At 38.4% G+C, this 20,976-nt stretch overlaps 1 protein-coding gene across 4 annotated transcripts in view; it reads right to left on the bottom strand.

Annotated features, from left to right (window-relative positions):
- Positions 1-1,813: 1,813 nt before the first annotated feature.
- Positions 1,814-20,976, bottom strand: part of LOC134058192 (ephrin type-A receptor 6) — a 363,450-nt gene continuing 344,287 nt past the window's right edge. For 3 of the 4 annotated variants that reach the window (XM_062515303.1, XM_062515306.1, XM_062515305.1), the window contains 4 exons: positions 12,649-12,798; positions 7,309-7,502; positions 4,852-5,001; positions 1,814-1,928 (listed from right to left, as the gene is read on the bottom strand). In XM_062515303.1, the coding sequence (XP_062371287.1) occupies positions 1,814-1,928; positions 4,852-5,001; positions 7,309-7,502; positions 12,649-12,798 (609 nt within the window). Of the gene's footprint in view, positions 1,929-4,851; positions 5,002-6,422; positions 7,503-12,648; positions 12,799-20,976 lie in introns of those variants that run through there. The other variant, XM_062515307.1, reaches the window with a different exon arrangement.

Genomic DNA, 20,976 nt, shown 5'->3' with positions numbered 1-20,976 from the left:
CAACAGTGAATCAGGCCTCCTGTGTCTTACTCTGTGATCTGGTTAGAAGCATAATCTTTCCTGAATTGCTTTCCGATTTTCATTCTTTGTCACAAATATACAATGGCAGCCTTTTTCCAAGACTTAGGAAATACCTTGTGATTTACAAGCTGTAAATGAAGCAGTAAATACCATTATGATTACACGAAGCAGTTAGTTCCTTTTGATATACACATAGATTATACTAATTACCCAAATGCACATTTGAGCAGAAAAGCTGTAATGCTTGGAATGCCAAGGAACTCAAAAGTACCCTCCAAACGACACAGGAATGAAGAGAAGCATCTGCACAGGGTTACATGTGACATGCATTGTAGATCTGCGTGGGGTTCCCACAGCACGCGGCCATGCGGTCCTGCCCCTGCTCCCAGGAGTGCATATCCCATGCAAAAGTTTGGAAATGTAGCCCAGCACGTCTGTGTCAGTTGTCTGAGTAAAACATGGAAGCTGGAAGTCTTAGAGAGGTACAAATATTATGTTAGGCCTTTGCTGACGTTTTCTTGCATGTAAATATGGCTATTGAAGGGTTCTAAAGGTAATACCTCGGATGTCCTTTAGAGATCTGTACTAAACGAAGATCTGGCCTGGAATGACCAGAGCTCCATTTCAGCAGAGTTAAGAAGTAGACTCAAGGCAACATGTTACCACACTGCTGTCCTGCATCTCCTTTTCTGCCTTTGTGTAAGGTCACTGCATCCTGCAGCCTGGACCTTCCAGCAGCAGCGGGGGCTGTACCACTGCCCTTGGCTGGAGGAGGCTACGGCCGGCCTGCTCCCATGGGAATGATCCCATCACCCATGGCTGGCCCTCTGAGCTCTGCTGCTGCTGCTGGAGATGATTCCCTATCCAACAGCAGAGACTTGCACGTTTGAAACAGAAAGCTTTTCTGAAATCTGTGTGTCCACAACAGAGCTGACAACCGTGTTTTACATGTGGTCATGGGAATGCTACAACCAGTTTTCTTGTAGTAGAAGCAAATGCTGAGTATTACGTTTAAGAACAAACAAACAAAAAGGATTATAGGGTGGTGAGGAATCCCAAGGATAAAAAAGTAATTTTCCATCCTAATCTAAAATTTAAAGCATAAAAAGTGTCGAGTGCTAAAGTAATTGAAAATCAAGAACCTTCCATAAGATTTCAAACAGATTACTCTCACTATGCTTCCAATTATTCACACAATGAAAACCCGCTACATAAAATCATCAGTCATTTCTGCAAACAATACTAATGTTTTGAGGCACCAGCTCACCAGCATTCAAACTATTATAAAGTAATATAATGATAGGACACATACATTTGCATTTAATTAAGAAATAAAATAAATATTTATGTTAAACTTCTTTTTGATTGCACATTTGGTGTTGGAAGTTACATGGTCACAGAACATGAAAGAAGTCAAATACTTTTTGATCTACCAGCAAATTCTAAATACATAGATAAAGAAGCCACACCAGGCCAAATAGATTACTACTTTCAAGTAAGTCCATGAAAGTTTCCCAAATACTGTTATACAAAGTTACACATCCATGCTGAGTTATTCATCAATGTGTAGCAAGAGTCTTGCAGTAGGCCAGGATTTTATTGGCAGAGAACTGGTGGAGGAGCTGTGCAGTGCGATTAAAAACTCCAGTTTGGAAGCATTAACATAGAAGTACTTGTACAATCTGAACTGGAGACTGCAGTTCTTGAAATTGGGAAGAGCAGGAGGGAAGAATGAGAATATTTTTCCATTTTAGAAATGCTGAGGCACAAAACACAGTTGCTTCTATTACTTTCATACATGAAATCCTTTCTCCTGTATGTGCATCATGTGTAACCGCAAAGTCTGTAAACTGCTGACTATTCGTCTCTGGTGTCCAATGAGTGCAACTCCAATTCTTCTAATGTCACTGCAAGATAAAAAGTTTTGTCTTGGATGCAAATATAATAAAGCCTCTGGTGCACTAAAAAATATAATTATATGATAACTTCTCCAGGACAGTTTACCTTCCTGGCCACGTCATATAAAGAAAGCTGCAAAATGTTCCATTTTTATGCATCTGTCAATTTCAGTTTTTTAAAAAACGGTCATTTAAGAAAAATAATATGATAAAAAATGCATTTAGAGCACTGGGCTTTTGTGATATTAATGGTCAATTAATTTTTCTGAATCCCAAGGGCTAATCAGAGAGCCGAGTTTAATAGCCCATTTTTAGTTCTGTGATTGTAGCAACTGTTTCCCACTCATACTTGAAAAGGATTGGGGTTTATACACTCATTATTGCAGTTCTGAGGCAAAAAACCCAGAGGTTGTGCTTCTGATGATTTAGGGAATGGTAGTGAGATAGTGAGAGATGGTCTAAAGATCAAATTAGCAGTGAATCTTCCAGATTGACCCTTATTTCCCTCCCAGTTTCCCTTCATCTAATCTAGAGCCGCACCTCAGAGTGGGAAGCTCTTGTCACTCACAGGGCTCAGCTCTTTGGCAGGAATGAAGTCAACAGCCACCAGAGTTCAGCACAATCCACCAACTTAGTTTTTTTTTTTTTTTTTATAAACATCCCCAGCTGTAAGATCTGAGAAGTATCACAGAGGTGCTGAGGACAGGAAACTTGAGATATGCCAGCTTTGTAAATTATGCAGATCCCACACTGGGACATACACAGATATTGCCTGTTTATCCTCAAAAACTGTATGATGATACAACCAATAAAGGAGCTCATGGGATAAGGCATGGCCTTCATGAATTTCAGATGTGCAGCTCCAGATACCTGCCTCTGTATCCTCCAGCTGAGGAACCACTGGAAAGCTTGCAACTATTATGTGCTTAGGCTTAACATTCTCATGGGGCATAATACACAACACTTGAGGTCAGCAAAAATACTGAGCATTTGAGAAGCTAGAAGGAGTTAGTGTAAAGAATAAAGCTTTCAGTGGAGAATGGTCATAGAAATGCAAGGCCAATGCTTAGCATTTATCAAGGAAGGCCTGATAAGCACAGAAAGAAGCCAGCAGGTTTTGTGTAACACAAATTATTTGAAGAGAGAGGGAATCTTTAAAAATACTGAAATGGTATCTGAAAGAAACTAGAAAGGATGATAACCTTAGACTAGCTGTAAGAGCACAGTAAGGCAGACTAAAAAGGAACTTGAGGAACAAGCAAAAAAAAAAACCCAAAACCCCAACAAATAAAAAATATAAAAAAAAAAATATATAATAAATCTTTTTGCAAACTCACTGGGTGCAAGAAACCTGCCATAAAATGTGTAGAGTCTAATGATAATTTGGGCATAAAAGGACACTGAAAGAGTGGCCATTGTTGTAAGACTTAACCATTTGAGTTGACATTCACTGTGGGACAAACTGAAATGACTCCTATGCCAGATCCTTTCCAGGGAACCTGCCAGAGTATCTGTCTGAAGTGACTGCAAGAGAGGTTATAGGACAAACTGAAAAACAAGCAACAACCCATGTCCAGACAAGACTATATTTAGCAAAATGTTCCAAAAGAAAGTGAAGATGAAATAATGGACTTATTATCAGGGTTGTGAGAGAGGGAGTTACCAGCTGTGCTCCACATGTTCAAAAATTTCTTGGTGCCTGAAGTATGGAGCATGGTGCCAGACAAAATGTTTCCAGGAAAGATCTGGGAAGCCACCAGACCCGTGAGTCTGTGATCATTCCAGGGCTTAAGAGAAACTACATGAAAGCACAAAATTACTGGATGCTTGGATAAATGAGCTACATGAGTCATCATGGCTTTTGCAAATAAAAGTTCTGTTTTATAAAATTACTTGTTTCCAGTGGATGGAGATGATCCATTTGACACACCTCACTTGGATTTGCAAAAGCTTTAGAGAAGATTCCTCACAACAGCTTTATAATGAAAATGAGGAGCAACTTCTGTGTAATACAGGCTATAACATAATGTGTGGCATAATGTGGTCTTTGCATGACTAAATAACTTGTTTAAAGACAGGAGGTTAGAAGTAAATTGTCAGCTTTTACAGTGTAGTTATTGATATAAATCTGCAGGGACCTCTGCTGGGATAATGTTGAACATTATCGTTCAACAAATTAGTAAATGGTCTGGGAAAACAGGTGAGCAAAAGGTGAAAAACTCAGCTGGTGAGCCTGAATTGTTAGGGTAGGAAGGGAAAGGGGCAGCTGTGCAGAGTTTTGGAAGGATCTTCACTATGCCATAATGCAGTAAATGGAATTCAATGTAGGAGAATATGAAGCGATGCACTTAGGAGAAAATTGGTCCTAACCTTACATGTAAAATTCTTCAATCTTAACTGACAGTTACCATTAAGACAGGCAGCCCCAGCATCAAATGAAAGATTGGGAATTCATGGGAAGGGAATAGAGATCCCATCATCATGCTACCATATGAACCCATGGTTTGCCCAAACACTTCTATATTGAGCGCAGGGTTTGCATTAAAAAACAAAACAAAACAACAGGGTGGTGTCAGAGATAGCTGGAAAAAATTCCTCATGAGGACTGATAAGGGCTTAATGATATTCATATTGAAGTAAGAAAATATTTTTGCCCCCTACTTCAGTGGTCTACATCAAAACTGATTCCCCAAGAAACATGCTCATCCCTGGCCTTTGGTTGTGTTTGGTGTGATCACAGAGTGGATCTATCAGTTCTGGGTCTCTCCATCATACATCTCTCTTGTGTTCTGGTAAATAACTGTATTTGTCTTTTGTTAGCTGAGGAAAGAGGAAATGAAAGCACTGTTCCATACTCCATGATATTTGTGTGTCTGCAGCATCCAAATTCAGATTAATTAGTCACTGTAGGGATAACAGATTATATACTTACTCAATAGTCATTCTTGAAACCATATCCAAAGTTGTGAAGCCTGCTGCCATGAAGTTATTTTTATACTGACCCATTTTTATGGAATCCAGCCAGTCACTGACTGAAACAAACAAAGGATATTCTGGAACTTCACCAGGTGAATCTGGCATTCTGTAAACAGAAAAAAAAATTGCAAAGGTTACCAAACAATACAAAATATGATACCAAATTTACCCCAGTAGACGTAGCTTTTACTAAAAAGCAGAGGGAATGAGAGAGGAGTCTGAGCTGTAAGGGTCAGACCTTAACTGAGGATCTCTTTAACCTGTTGTCTAAAACTTGTAAATCACATCAGTCTGCTAAGCTGCACTACTTAAACAATGCATTTTAATAAAGAACTGCAGCTCAGTAACACACTGAGGAAAAGGGCTCTGCCAGTGCTCTTATTTTTGTTCCACAGAATGTTCTCTTGCAGATCGACATGTCCAGGATTAAATGATTTGTTAGTGCAGTAGTCAATGTAGACAACACAAAAATTTAGCATAAGATGCAATTTAAAAAATTAAATGAGATTATTTTTACATTTATCTACAACCACCCCAGCCCAGATGTCTCCTCATTTTGATACCATTATGCTACATGAACACTTTGATTTCAGGACTCAAAAGCTAAAACTCACCCTTAAAAGAAGCAAAAAGAATAAAATGTGATGTCTTTGCTTTTACATAGTAAAAGTAGCAAATAAAAGTAAGAGTAGCAAATAAAACGGAAGGAGCTAATTTAGTCACATTTCTTTTTGAGTTCTTTTCCCTAATATTATCTCAACTGAAACAAAAAATATTCAAATTTTGGGGCATTGATTTTGTCTTCTGTTGTGTGCTACACTTGGGAGGGCTCACAACTTCCACTGGCTTTATGCATTTTGTGTAGAGAAACAGTATGAACAAAATGCAGAAAATGAACACTGCTGTTGTAAAAGCTTTATGAAAGTCTTTATGAGAAAGATGTATTGAATGTATTGAAAATGAAAATTTAGACAGCAAAAGCCAGCCAACATTTACTGATGGAACATGACAATGTGTAACATAGGAAGCAACACAGCCTCATGTCTTAATGTACCAAGTTTCACCCACACATATTCAAATACAGTAAGTACAGTGATTTTCATTCATACTATCAAAATGACAGAGGCAGAAGCTGAAGGACAGGAGCATACTGTTAAGTACAAATTGTAATTAGAGACCTAACACGGCCCCTTCCCATCTGAATCACTCTATGGTTCTGTAGAAGAATGTTACCCAACAACTGCATCAAGCATTCTCAAATGAATGAGAAAACTTTTCCCAAGCAGGTGTAGTCAATCATAAATCAATAAAGCATAAGTTTTTCCTACCCTAAGTTATGATTTAAAATGAGATAAAAATACATTACTCTGATGCTAAATAAAGTGATACAGGTACAAATAGCAAGAAATATATATATATTTATATGCATATACACATAGAGCTAACTCTAGGGGATGGATATTTAATCCCACAAATCTCCCTAGTCTGTGTTAATTAAATGGCTATAGCCCTCACTCCAGGTTTTCCTACCAGCTTCTCCATTCAGTCTTTCCCACAGCAAGGTACCAGCCCCAGTTTTGCCTTGTTGCTCAGCCCTTCTCAAAAACATTTGAAGCTTCTCAGCAAGCCCCACTCAGGGCTTGAGAACCCCTTAAAAGCCCAGGGAGTCTCAATGACAGCAGCTTTATCTTCATGTGATTCTTCGTGACTGAAGAGAGTGAGGCCACCTGGACCTTCGCTGATTTTGGCTGGTATGCAGGGACAACTTGGATCAATAAGCCTACAAATACTGACAAATTCTTCCATTGCAGCCTTGCTCATCCTGTGGCTGCATTCATTTCTGAAGTATTATTAATGAAAAAGAAAATAAAAAACCTCAGCAACACTATCGAGAATTTGTTGTGGGATGGTAACAGCATAAACTTATTTGGTCACTGCTGCCATTCTGCTGCAGACACATAAAGATTTAGCAAGCTAAGACACAGCTACTTTCTGCAGGATATTACTCCAAGGCAGTTCAGAAGTTGCTTGAGCACTGTCAGATGGAGGAACAGGCTGTTGAATGGAGAAAAAAAAATTACAAAGAGAGAAAAAGCACATAGGAAAAACACACACAACAAAAAAGAACAAAAAGATTCCAAAGATTAAGGATAGACAATGCACAAACAGAACTCAGACAAAAAGAATAATAAAAAAGACTAATATAATCTACATGGCTTGAGAAAAAAACCTCTTTCTACAATAGTGTATTAAAAATAAAGCAAACCTTAAAAGGGGCTTAAAATTATTTGTACCTACATGACCTTAAGAACTCAAAACTTTGTAGTTCTCCCACCCCTACAAAATGCCCAAAACTATGTAATGACAGCCACTATGTGTTACAAAAACCAAAATGTACCAAGAAGAGTCTTACACAAGTGCATCCTCCACTAGGGTATGAAGGGTGCTGGGGTTGCGGATCAGCTTGTCCAGGAAGTTGACAATGTCACTGAATTTGGGACGGTGGTTCCTCTCCTTCTGCCAGCAGTGAAGCATGAGTTGGTGAAGAGAAGCTGGGCAGCCCATGGGAGCTGGAAGCCTGTAGCCCTCTTCAATGGACAGTATAACCTACAGAAATACAATCTGTATGATTACCAGCCCTTAAATGCTGAAAGGACAGTGTAACACTGATAATTAAAAACCAGGGATGATAAATTATCAGTGGCACAGCCACCCTCACTTTATGCATTGCTGGGGCTTCACTTGGGGAATCAGGGCTGGCAGGGTGTGGCCAGAGGAGACAGGAAATATTTTGTAGGCATATGGAACACAGTAGGAATCTTTTTAGGGTCACTGGTCATCTGCAAACAGCTAAGCAAGCAGGAAGGGAATAAAGAACTCACCAATATCGCCATCATTTTCATCCACTTCAGGGGGCCACAAACTCACCTGGTGTGGCCAGTGCATCCCACTGTGCTCTAATATTTGGATTCTGACAAAGTGTTTGTATGTAGCAATATCCCAATACAATCAAGGACCATAAACACACATTGTGGCACTCGACAAATTTATTGTATTCACGCTTTCCTGCTGATCATTCGACTATGTCCCCCATACCAAGTTACAGCAATGTTATTTTGCACAGTCTCCCTCAGAAATCTGGATATCTGAGATGTTTGTGACTAAACAAAAACTAATAAAATTATGGTGTTACCCTAAATTGAGTGAGACCTTCAGATTCAGCAGATACAGAAAATGTGTTTGGTAAGGATTTGGAAAGAAACAGTGAAAAATTACATCTGATCATGTTGAAGGAAAGCTTATTTTTAGTAACATGGGTAGCAAAAAACATTGTTTGAAAAGAAGAGTAGCAGCCCGGCTTGATAGGAGTTAGCAAAAGTAGGTAAGGTCCATGGAAAGCTTCCTGGATTCATAACAGCTTACATGGATTCATCCTATGCAAGATTTAAAAAACACAAAGAATGGTCAGGAGGTTCTGCAATGAGTGGTGGTAGCAGTGGGGATGATGTTACAAATTACACAGTCAGGACTTTTTTTTTAAATTTTTTTTTGTGTAAAAAGGAGTGCAAAGCTAGTTAGTGGCTGATCAAAAACAAAGCTAGGAAAAAGACCAGCCTTACCACCCATACATAACCCTCCCACATGAAAATGCAGCCAATGCAAAATGTTTTCTAATGTACAAATGATTGCACGCAATATTTACAACCACACAGTGCACTTAGGAGGAACATACCTGCTGCATTGACACCCACTGTGCTGCAAGGAGACATTAATCATTTGGACACAGATATTGGTACATGCTGCAGACATATTAATGCAGCTGGAAGGGGTTACATTGAACTGTTTATAGCAAATCAGTGTTTTACATCACCAGCTCTGGCTTCAATATATTCAATCTTATTATCCTGGAATATATCCCCGTTCTCTATTCTGAATTAATGCTGGCTCTGCTCAGCAATGCCTAATGCTTATGCTGCAAGCATTATGTAAATAAAATAAGAGTAAGGAAGCCACGTTAAGACCTGAGCTCCCTTTGATGGCATGGCAAGATATGAAACAATTCTTCTGTAGCTGCACACAGCTGCTTGTCTGTTTTATAGAACACAGGTGACCTGGTCCTGTAATGTACATGCTGCTGTATGAGGAAAAAATGATACAGGAAAAAATGCCACCATCACATTGCCAGGGAAATATTTCCTTCAGAACCTTGCCTCCCAATGACAAAAATGCCCCCGCGGACTCAGGATGCGCGAAACTCAACCACATGCATGGAATTTCATTCACATTTATTTTTACATTTATTATTAATGTATCTCAAGCAGTTTGTCAGAAGTGGGTTCATAAAACACTCCTGACAGAGAGGGGCAGATCTTAGTTGGCACTGGCCACTGCAGAGGCCATCCTTAGCAGCCCAGAAATGTAGATGAAATTTTTTTATATTTAACTGTGACTGTTGCAAATGTGGAATTTATGAAATGTATTTTTTTAACGGCAACAGGAAAGCTGCTTTACTTTTATGAGACAGATAGCATTTGCTCAACACAACAAGAGAAGGCTGATGAGGTTTTGCTGAATTAATTTATTCTGGAAAAACCCAAAAGCAACCATAATTTTCCAGACATATTTTCTCTGCCACACTTTATTTTAACATATCTTTCAAAATGAAGTTGCAGTGCATTTTGTTTCCTCTCTTGTTCAAAAGGAACATTTCAGTATGAAGAGAAATGCCAGCTGGTACTGGGAAAATTATAATTTCTCATTAATACCAGCACATTTTAAAAATAAACTGGAAATACTGCCTCATTAGTATCCCTTGTGAGGAAAGTATTATTTTTAGAGTCTAAGAAGTAAGAGTAAAGATAAGTGTCTCATACTGCAATGGGAATCAAGTCTCAAAGGAAGAATTAGAGTATTTTAGTTCCTTATTTATTTATATATTTATTTTCACCGTTGCTCTGCCATGTGCATAGCACCCATCTCTCTCTGTTCAGAGAAATCAGATATCCATGCACCTAAAAGGGAAGAAGTATTAAATTTTTCTTAGTACTATAAAATTCTGTATTATGAAACATGTAAAGATTTTACATGGTAACTCCCCTCCAATGCCTTTTTCCCTTGTCAGTTTAAGGCTGATGAAGCACCACATCAATCATAAAATCTGCATCTGCAGGAAGGATACAGCTACAGCTTGCTTGATGTTAGACATAGTCAAGCTGTGAAGCTTGACTATTAAAAGAATTAATATCAAGTATTGGTTATGATCATCTAAACAGTATTTTATGGACTTCTACACAAAATTTATACATGTTCAATTTCAAAATAATTGGCAATTGGCAAAAATGCCATCTGAAAATGAAGCTGTAATCTTCCTGATAGCTTCATTATTAATAGTAACAGAGATTCTTGCTTTCAAAAGTCAACTGACAGCTTTTTTAATGAGACTGAGACAGAAGAGAATCCAGAGGGACATTGTCCCTGTGTCCTCCCGACATCTGAAAAATCTACCAGGAGGGAGAGGCAGCTGCTCCTGCCTCATGGTACGGAGCCAATCCCAGGCGCCTGCCAAGTGTCTTGGTAACTGTGAGTTGAAAGAACTATATTAGGATAAGTTGGGGTTTTTTTCAGTATTACAAGAAACTTTCAAGAGTGTTAAGGAGTTTTATTCTGTTTGCTACAGTAGTTTCTTTGCATACCAATTACAACACATTAAATATTCTTTTCATTTTTTCCCCTTCTTTTTGAATACTGCAGCTCTGCAACATGCATTGATTTATACGGTGGCCTCTAACAGGTGTCCCAGTAGACTTCACTTACAGCTGGTCTACAAACCAAATGCATGGAATATAAATCTTCCTTCCCTCACATGAGCATTAGCAAGTTAGACTCTTAGCACAATCTGTTCATCAGTACACTAGTTTCCTTGGAAAGTTCAGTATCTTGGCTAATGTTTATTAATTAAGCAATAAGACACGACAGACTGTGCAGCAGCCCTAATTAATGGACACCTCTGGTGCCTGCCACACATCTAAGAAGTGCATTAATCAGCACCGGCACAATTTGGAAGTGACTTACCACAATAATAAAATGGTTATTTACTTAAGCGGGAGCATTTCTCAAACTTAGCAACATTTTTAAGCCTCCGCATTATGCCGTGTACAGTATTAATTTTATGAGAAGCAATTTGCAACTGGGTTTCCTTAAGTTCAGCTTCCAAATCCTTGCTGAGGAATATAAATAGAGCATGCTGGATTTGCAGAGGTGTTGAGTCATTCTGGATACCTGTGAGCAGCTGTAGTCTCTGAACACCAGACTGGATTTATTTAGGTGGCAGGTACAAGTTTTAAACTTCTCACACCAGCTGCCTTCATCACTTACTTAGCCATGGTCTAAAAAAGTGAGTTAACTTCCCGAAGTTGTATAATTAGAAAAGCAATTGATAAGATAGAATGGGAAAAAACCCCTCAAACCCACAAACTGGCCAAACAGCCAAACTGTCTTTGCAGAGTTTATGCTTGGAAAACTTTTGGTGATCTATCAGAACCCACCCAATTTAAGAAATATGTTAACTGCTACCTAGAGAAGAGTTTTATGATGATCAGCAAGTTAAAACAGTAAGTGTTTTAATGGTAATGTTAGCAGACATTTTGATGTAGCAGAAGCTCTGACTACACCCATGCAAGACCTTATTAGCTGCAGTTTGCATCCTGTGTCTTTCATGAATCTGTTTAGTGCACATACCTCTCTGCTGTTTTCCCTGCAATCTGTACAGTACCACTGACCTTTAAAAGTCCTATTATTTCTGCAAAATAAGCTCATGTGAATTCAGGGCAATTTACTGTACTAAAAGAACTGTTCCAATATTAAGTAAAAGAAGCTGTACGTTATGCCTAATAACTTGAAATTTCCCAATGACACTTGAAGTCACTAAATGTATGTAGAAGGTCACAGGTGTCACGTTCTGGCACTGAAAGCCTGGGGGTAGGAGAAGAGGAGCCCTTTGTGCTGGGAACTGCTGAACTGCAGGGAAAGCCCCCAGCAATTAGCATCATTAAGGCCTGCAGCATAATTTTGTATTAACAGACACTTTTATTTTGGATGTAGGAATAATGAAATGTTGCCATCTTCATGCTGTAACTGATTATTTAGTATATTCTAAATGGAGAGGTTTGTGATAGTCTTTGTTTTGTTTCTAAAGGGTTTGGTTGTTTTTTTTCCTTTTCTTCCTGAAACAGTGAAGTTGTTTTTTTTAAAATGAATATCTCAGATCCTTATCCCCAAATGACCGATCAGCCTTAACAAGCAACCAGACTTGAAGAGCTGAATAACTTAGCAACAATGTAAAAACAGCCATCTGGGAAAATCTTGTCAGTTCTTCAGAACCAATGCAGGAATATTCTAGGCACATATATGAGAGAGGTTAAGGTGCCTTGGCTGATATTCTGCATTTTGACACAGAGCCTGATGGCTGGTGTGAAGACTGAGTGTATCAGTTTGAGCTGTCACAGGGATCCATCAAACCAAAGAAAATTTATGAAAATTTAAATTGTGGTAGTGAAAAAACCCCTACCATTTCCCCTGTCCTATATTTCTTTTTCTAGAAGAAGCTTTCAATTATACTAGAAGAATATTTGGGGTTTTTTAAAATTGAGATTCCAGCCTAGAAAGGGAACGAGACAGCAAAGCAGGGCAGGGAGCAGCAGTAACTTTTAAAGCACATTTGAAAAATGGCAGATTAATCCTGGGCAGTACTCACATCCTGGTTGGACATCTCCCAGTATGGCCTCTCTCCATAGGACATCACCTCCCACATGACAATTCCGTAGCTCCACGCGTCGCTGGCTGAGGAAAACTTCCGGTAAGCGATGGCTTCGGGAGCAGTCCACCTGATGGGGATCTTTCCACCCTGGAAATAGGTTGAAAACTTGTCAAGATGATTAGGATATGGAATAACATATGTTTTAAAAGAAAAGGGGGAAAAAACCTGGATTCTGAAATTCTATGTTCTGACTTCCATTAGTTTGCCTTGCCAATTTGCTGTAAGTGGAAAGGAAGAAAGACACTTTTTAATGGAATGTGAAAAAAAAAAGATTTCACGTGTAGTCTAATTCACCAATACCTGCACTCTGTGAAAACAACCCAGTACAAAGAACAGAAGGCATTTGAAATTATCAATGTTTGCTCTGCCATATAAACAATCAGAACATGCATTTTGATTGAAAACATCCCAAACCTAAAATTCGCAGTTCACTGACATTTAAGCTTTTTCCCTGAATGAAACAGAAACATCTATTGCAAAATGGAACACTGAAAGCTCTGAATAAAACTGCATAATCAGGAAAGAAACTATAGGTGTTCTATACACTTTCTTTACATTTGATGATATCTTTTAATTTTTGTTGTGCCTTTTAAATATCCAGGTAGAAAACAAACCAAGTGTACTTCTAAACAGGCATTTTCTTTGGATATTCAACATTGTCATTCTGCAGCCTATAACTTAAAATTCAAGCCCTCCCACCAAGAAAAAAAATTAAGAAATCAATCAACAAACCTAACTGACTCTTTACAAGACCACAGGATACAGAATTTTTCTCTGACATTAGTACTTTTACCACTGAATCCCTTCTCTCCTAAATAGTTTCTGCATGAAAACTATTTTTCCATCTCAGGAAAAAAAAAGGTATTTCCTCTCCAGGTACACTGCTCATTTCAAAAGTATATATTTTTGTTTTCAAGAGTGTACATTTATTATCATTCCCACTGAACTCTTTGGAGAGAGAAAAGCAATATAGTGAAGGTGCCACTAGATGGTAGAAAGAGTCAGTCAGTAGAGCGGAGCTCACTCGGCAGTGGTTGCTTTCAACAAGCAGTAATAGATTCTGCTCAGTGTTATAATTGTATTTCTGACTGAAACAAAAGAGGAAATGAACTAGAACATCAATTTGGCAACAAAGAGAAGCCACAGTTAAAAACAAGTATGTAAATCTCAGTTAATTTGCTTTGAATGTATAAGAAATTGTCTGAGCGTTGTGTTGGGCTGGTTGAGAAGCTGTTTGTTCTACCAACAAATTGTTCAAATTCCAGGGTCTGTGTCTTTGGGGATGAGCCACTCAGCCAAGCTGTCCTTGCTGATGGAAAATGCATGGTTAACATTTATGTTGTACAGTGGCCAAGATGTCCTTCGGACATTTTTTCATTTTTTTTGCAGCTGCTTTTTCAAAGCCTTTGCTTCCTCACACGTGGTAAATCACTTACTGATTTAAGCACTAATAAGGTATTTTTTTGTATTTTTGCCCAAATACCTCCACTATCTGCCTTTTATTTATCCATCATCCTGGTAGTCAGATCACCCATCTGGCACATCAGAGATGCAAAGACTTTGTGTCTCACCTGCTGCCACCTGCCCTCACCAGCACTGCAGTGTGTGATGCTCTTGGTCCCCTCCTAGTACAGCTGTTCCACTTAAGAAGCACTTAAAAATACTTTTTGGGCATGTGAATGAAGAAACAAGGGGACAAAAGAAAGTTGTAACAGGATATTCTCCAAGGAAAGGCCAGGCTCATTTCTTGTCTCTTCTCCAAGAAACATTTATTTATACCTTCTAAAGAAATTGGGTAAAAGCTCTTGGTGTTTGATCTCAGTCTGGTTTCAGTGGTCTTTTCATAGAATATGCAAGGCCAGGCTTCATGAAGTAGTGGAAAAATCAGCTATTCAATGCCACATATGTGCACCTTACACTGGGATGTTCAACCAAAAGGATGCATGTGAGAAACGGTGTTTTAGGGTCTAACTGTAAAAGATACTTCAAGAATATCTCTTCACACCACAGAGTTATGGGCCTTGTCCTTTCTCCTGGATCAGGTTTAGTTCTTTATTTCTAAATGTTTTATCACCAAAATTATGTAATTCCATCCTCAGATTCCTGTTTTGGAGAGTTTTATTAATAATTATTATTTTTTGAATTTTAATTAATGGAATTCTTATGTTAATAATTAAATATATAGTTGTAGGTAAAACGCAAAATTATACAGGTGAATCAAATGCATTTGGATATTTGTAGATTTTACTTTTAATGTATATATTAAACTGTATGGATAACATAACAGGAAAACTATCTTTACACTGTATCCTTTTCTTAAATCTGATTTTGTACTCCCAAATTATACTCAAAAGAGAGGGCACATCTTGAACACTGTTTGCAGATAGATTTGTAACTCCTAGCTAAATAAAAGTGAGTTTTAAAGAATCTGATCAGACTCTGTAACTACTTTCATGACACAGCTTCACTGACTGAACCCTTTTGGACTGAAACAGAAGCGGCTCATTGAGTATGAAAATGAGAATGAAGAACAGAATCTTAACAAAATTCAAGGCAGCTCATGTTCAAGGGCATAAGATGTGTTCAGAGTTGTAATGTGAAATAAACCACTTTTGTGCTGGCTCTAAAAACCTCTACAATTTTTACAGTGGATTTATCTCATGTATGAAGTTGCTATAGTCATGAAAATGTGAATTTAAATACTTAATTATGGTCGCAGAATATACTTTTATGCAAAAAAAATTGTTTTATTTATTTGAAAGCCATTCAAAAGGTGGAAATTGCAATATGAGTACCTTAAGGAACATGTATGAATAGTAGTAATAGCTGCTCATGCATAATAAAAGAACACATAAAGTTTAGAGTGGCTGGAAAATATATTTCCTGTTTCTGATTAGAGTAATAAACAGTGTTACTGATATTGGATATGCCTTTTTACATTTAATCTAACTGGGGAAATAATAAATGTAATACTTACTGTTTACACAATGCCTCACCTTCAAATTAAGATAATTTATAAGTCATCTACATTTTGCAGCTATAGCAATGAGATCTCTCAGAGCTGCCTGCATTAGAAAGCCCTTTTTGCTTTTAGGTTATTCTCTCTTCTTTTGGGGGGCGGTTGGGGAGGAGGGGCAGAATGGGTGTCAGAAAACAAATTGTTTTTCTGCTTCATCTCATACATTAATAATGATATCAGAGATAACCTAATTTTATTTTCACACAGTGAAATAACACTAACTCCACTGTTCAAGTAATTAGAATTCAGCCTTTTTTCCCTGTATGCTGCCAGCTGAACAGTGCCTATCTCCTGATTTTTTTTGTGATTGTAATTTAATAAGCAATTTTACCATGCAACAGAAGAGTCCCCTTGGAATCATAATATTAGATTCACATTGCTTAGCTTGTAGAACTGTTCAGAGATGAGCCCTTGAAATGAAATTTACCCCCTCAGCCACACCTACACACACGCTGGCTTTCCCTGCAAAACTGGCAACGGCACAGTTTGCCACACATTTAAAGGTAGGACTGGAAGTCCGTGATGCAGAACACCTCATTCTTTACCTCAGGCCATGCATGAAAGAGAGACAGTCTTCACAAAGTGCCATCTCTGAGCTCAGACCACAAAAAGTGCTTATGATGTCTTGCGTGGCCACAGCTGCGTTTTTGCTTTCTCCAGTTTGATTTGTTTTCTGTTCTACGTGTTAGACATCTCTTTAAAACCAGGAGGCATTAACAGTTCCTTTAATTAAAAATCTAACCGTATTTCCAAAATCCAGCAGAACAATGTAGCTGGCAGCTACAGCCCATTATTCTACCAACAGATGCATCAGCAACCTCAAAATGTGTGATGTGAAGAAACAAAGGAGGGAGCCTTTTAGCTGCCCAGAACTTCTGGCATGCCCTGGTAGCTGATTAAAGTGAGGAGTGGTAGCACTGAACGCCTGAGGTACAAAACTGAAGGCAAGGTGCGTGTGAGCTCCGACTGCCTGTGCACAGACAGCAGCAAACCCCGTGAGTGCATCAGGCTCACCGTGCCCCAGAGGTGCGAAAAATGCGTTTCTGTGGAAAAGCTCGTTCTGGAATGCCAGACACTTCATTTTCCTGGAATGACAGACACTTCAGAGGGACTGTCACAGCACTGGCTGCAGTTCTCCTAAATGCTGAAGTGCAAACCCATCAGATCCAGATGCACAGGTATCTAGAACTGTCTAATTCTGGGAGAAAAGGTGCTGAACTGTGTGCACCATTAGTCTGATCTGGCACAGGAATTCCTGTGCATCTGTCAGTTACTGCTCCTTCATGTGCCATGTCACTGAATTGTGAAATCACTTTTCAAGACAAAAGTAGAGTACCTGTCTTTTCCTTTACCCCAGTGACAGAAATGGGGAAATAAAGAACTTCAGAGTGAAGAGAGACACAAGTAATGAAAGGGATTAGTTTTAAATACTGGACATAATTCATCATTCTGTAAAAAAAACCTTTTGCCACTTTACTAGAGTGATGCTTTTATTTGATGCTCAAATTTTTCATGTGCAATGCTACAAGCAGTCAGAATTTAACATCCTCAAATCATAATTTAGAACTATTCAGTACTATCAACAGTCTTCTGTTGTGCCTATTGAAAAGTGTCTATTGGAATATCAGAGAAACTACATGGCAAGATAACAAAACTGCTCTGCAAAAGCATTTCAGAATTTGTGCTCATTATGCCCAATTCCAGTTAGTTCTACCAGTCTCATTTCCCTCAGAATTGAAATGAATAAAGCCCCCGATTTTCAAAAAAAGACTGAATTTCCTTTTAATCTCTGGGAAAATATTAATTTTCTTTTAAATGTCCTGATTAACAATGCTGAAGTTAAATATGTGGAACTTGATTTTCCTCCCTAAGTTAGCTATTCAAATTTTCAGAACAAGTTATTTATGGCTTTGAGAATATGTTAATTTTAGTGGCTGCTAACCCCTACACTGCACATCTATTCGTGTCTTCCAAAAGAGGGAAAGCTCTTGATGGATGGAAGGAATCAGCACTGAAGATATTGGCAGAATTAAAGCAGACAAGATAGAATGCCTGTCCACAGATCATCAGAAACACTCCACATTAAACAGCAGAGGTGCATCAGGGTACTTCTCCAAAATACTCCACACCATCCTGTCATTTTATCTTCCTAAAGGCCATGAGATGGATGGAGCAGTGCTGCACATACATGCAAACCTCCAGCAAGGCAAATGTATCCTAACTTGTCACCTTTTAGCTCAAAAATCAAAGAATTAAAATATTAAATGACTTTGCTGAAATTCAAAGAATTATGAAATCAGAAACACTAACAACGGAGATTCTCATTAGGAGGGGCAGCAGCATTCATTTCCATTGAAACAAAGCCCTTCAGCAGCCCCTTGCCTGCTCTGAGGCACTGATCCTACTGTGGGCTGAGATAGTAAGAAGGCTGATAAAAATGCATAGTTTGGACCCTCAAAATCCACATAAATAGCAGAGACTATTTTTGACCATTTACATCTATTCTGCCTTCATATTTTCTTGACAGGGCAATTTAAGGATCTTTATACAGTGACTAAGAACTCCCAAATACAAGTGGTTGATCCCATTGCCTCTTGTTTGTGTAACTAACTGGATTATACATATTTTCTTGTTAGTCAGGATGCCTTTATCCGCACATTTATCTGCAAGGTGCTCATTGAAAATAGATTGGGGGTTTTTTTTGCCAGAAATATTTGTTTAAAAATATTAGTTTAGTTTTCAAATGAATTCCAGGCCAGGCAGGTTAGTGAGGACTGGTGGTGTCCTCAGAGCCCTGGTGAGAACCAGTCAAGTGTACAAAGACAGATAAACACAAGTATTTTGTACAACTCTTTTGAGACTGGTCTTTTGAAAGGTGATGATGGGACTGGAGGGGCCAAGGAGTCTCATATTGTTTTAGAAAGAGGGGCTTCATATTTCTTCAGGATTGAGAATGCATTTTACACTATTGTGTGCTTGGCTCTCAATCACAGAGAAACCCTTTCCTCTTCTGAAATTAAATATCGGAAGCGTGCATCCCTACCAAATCCAGTTTAGAAACTACAGCACTATTTGACAGTAATGATAGGAAAAAAAATGTCATTTTTCCTTGAAGCTAATATTTCTGGCAAAGATCTCTCTCTCTTCAGAAGCATGAATTTCAAGCTATCTGCCAGCTGTGTCAGCACAGCTCACATTACAGCCGTAACCAATTTCTTGAGAGTTACTTCTCCAGAGTCCTTCAATCTGCACACCCAGCCCGTCCACTTTGCTTACACAAGGAGTCCTACCAAAGTCAATGGAAAAGGTGAAAAGGATTTTTTTTTTTTTTTTTGTTCTGAGATGCTTATTTCAAGGATGCCTTACGTTGCACAACTCTGCAACAAAGGAATTTGCTACGTGGTCCATTCTTCCAGCAGAACCAAACACATATATTGGAGTCACCAAACACACATATTTCTCTAAACTCAAGTCATTTAAGTTGAAAACAAAAAAGAACTTACCAGGCACTATATTTTCTTAAAAGCATCAATGAAGGCTCACCTCTGAAATTAAGCCCCTGCCTTGCCCAGGGCTTCATGAAGTATTTATTACTGGATCAAAAATAAGCTGTTATCACGCACTGCTTGAACGCTGGATGTTATTATCCATCATTAGCGATTTCACAGCTAGTGATTTCCACACTCATATCTAGCTGATGTGCACAGCAAACACTTCCTAAGTTTCAGGAATCAAGTGGCCTCTCTCCGTGCCGCCATAATGCCCAGATCATTCATCCCTCTGACCTGCCCCTGAAACCTGCCATAATTCCTTCTATACCACACCATTTGGCTATTAAAGCATCTGGGAACTTGGAAAGTGAGAGCAAACTGAAATGGATCAAAATGTAAAATTAACACTATATAGGGCTATAGTACTGTCTCCACTAAACATTTTCAAGTTCTGTTTTTGGGATGCTGTTCTAGAGAGAATGTAGGAACCTAGATACCGAATTAACATACAGCTTGCTCTGGGGTACATGAGATTTTATTCACCTAGGGCTTCTTCAAAATTTATTATGGGAACAAGTTGTTAACACCACAAAAATCAGGCTTTTCTGAGAGTTGCAGTGCCACACATGGATGATGATCGGAATTATTGTGAGGCTGAGCTACTCTGCAAGCATCACTGCTTTATTTTCATCCCAGCTGCATCAAGAAGTGCAGAGGAGAATTAATACCTTAGTAACTGATGGATTACATTTTCTGCTCACGTTTCTGTAGAGGTCACTTCTCATTTTATCCTGAAGGAGTTTGCTGGTTATTTAAGTTTGAGTCAATTCACGGATAAGTAGCTGGTCAAAAAATGGGAAACAAACAGTCAGAAAGAAAAGGTCAGTTTTTAGAGTGGCATCCCCCAGAGATCAATGCTCATGTCCTGCTGGCAGTTCATGTAGAATCTATAATACAGGCTGAACTGGGAACATATAAAATTGTACTAGAAATCCAAAGGTATTCATGGTAGCAAAGATAACCCTAAAATTTATGACTAAAATTTACAAATTAGGATTTACAACTAAAATTTGCCAAAGACCCTTATGATACTGAATTGCAAACTGATCACAAAACATCACAAAATTCAGTGTTATAGTGATGCACACAGAATAAAATGATCCTAACTTTACATAACAAATAACATGATTGTACTAAGCTGTCATGAGACAGCTCTTGTAGTTATAGCACAGAACTGGCTCTGTAACAGTATAAACCCCTGCTCAAAAGCAGAGTACAAGGAAAAATGGAATTAAATTGTTTAAAAAAAATCAGGAAAAGGAGGAAGCACAGCATTGCTGAAACCTAGGATATTCTTGCATAGTGCTTACTGACAGTCTTGATCCATCATTCCAGAAGGACATGTTGAAAGTAACAGACAGAATAGGTGATCAAAGGTATAGAATAAAACAAAGTAAGAATGGTCTATAAAAACCTGAATATAAGGATCAGATAATAGCTGGAGAGAATAGATCAAAAATACATCAAACATAAGTGGCAAGGAGCAGATTAAAAACATTAACGAAACAATTTTTTTCAAAAGACACATTGCTACAGGATGTAATGGACTCTAAAAATTCAAACCTTTCCAAGAGTAAGGTGAACTTGCTTTCCAACTAGGTAAACTTACAGGAGAAATATCTGTGAAGGGTATTACACATCAGGACCTGCCTCTGATTTAAAGAAGTCTTTGAGCCACAGACTGTTGAAAGCTCA

This window comes from Cinclus cinclus, chromosome 2 (genome assembly GCF_963662255.1).
Source record: "Cinclus cinclus chromosome 2, bCinCin1.1, whole genome shotgun sequence".
Lineage (NCBI taxonomy): Eukaryota > Metazoa > Chordata > Aves > Passeriformes > Cinclidae > Cinclus > Cinclus cinclus.
Note: the sequence above shows the minus strand (reverse complement) of the source record. Positions and strands in the feature narration are given on the sequence as shown.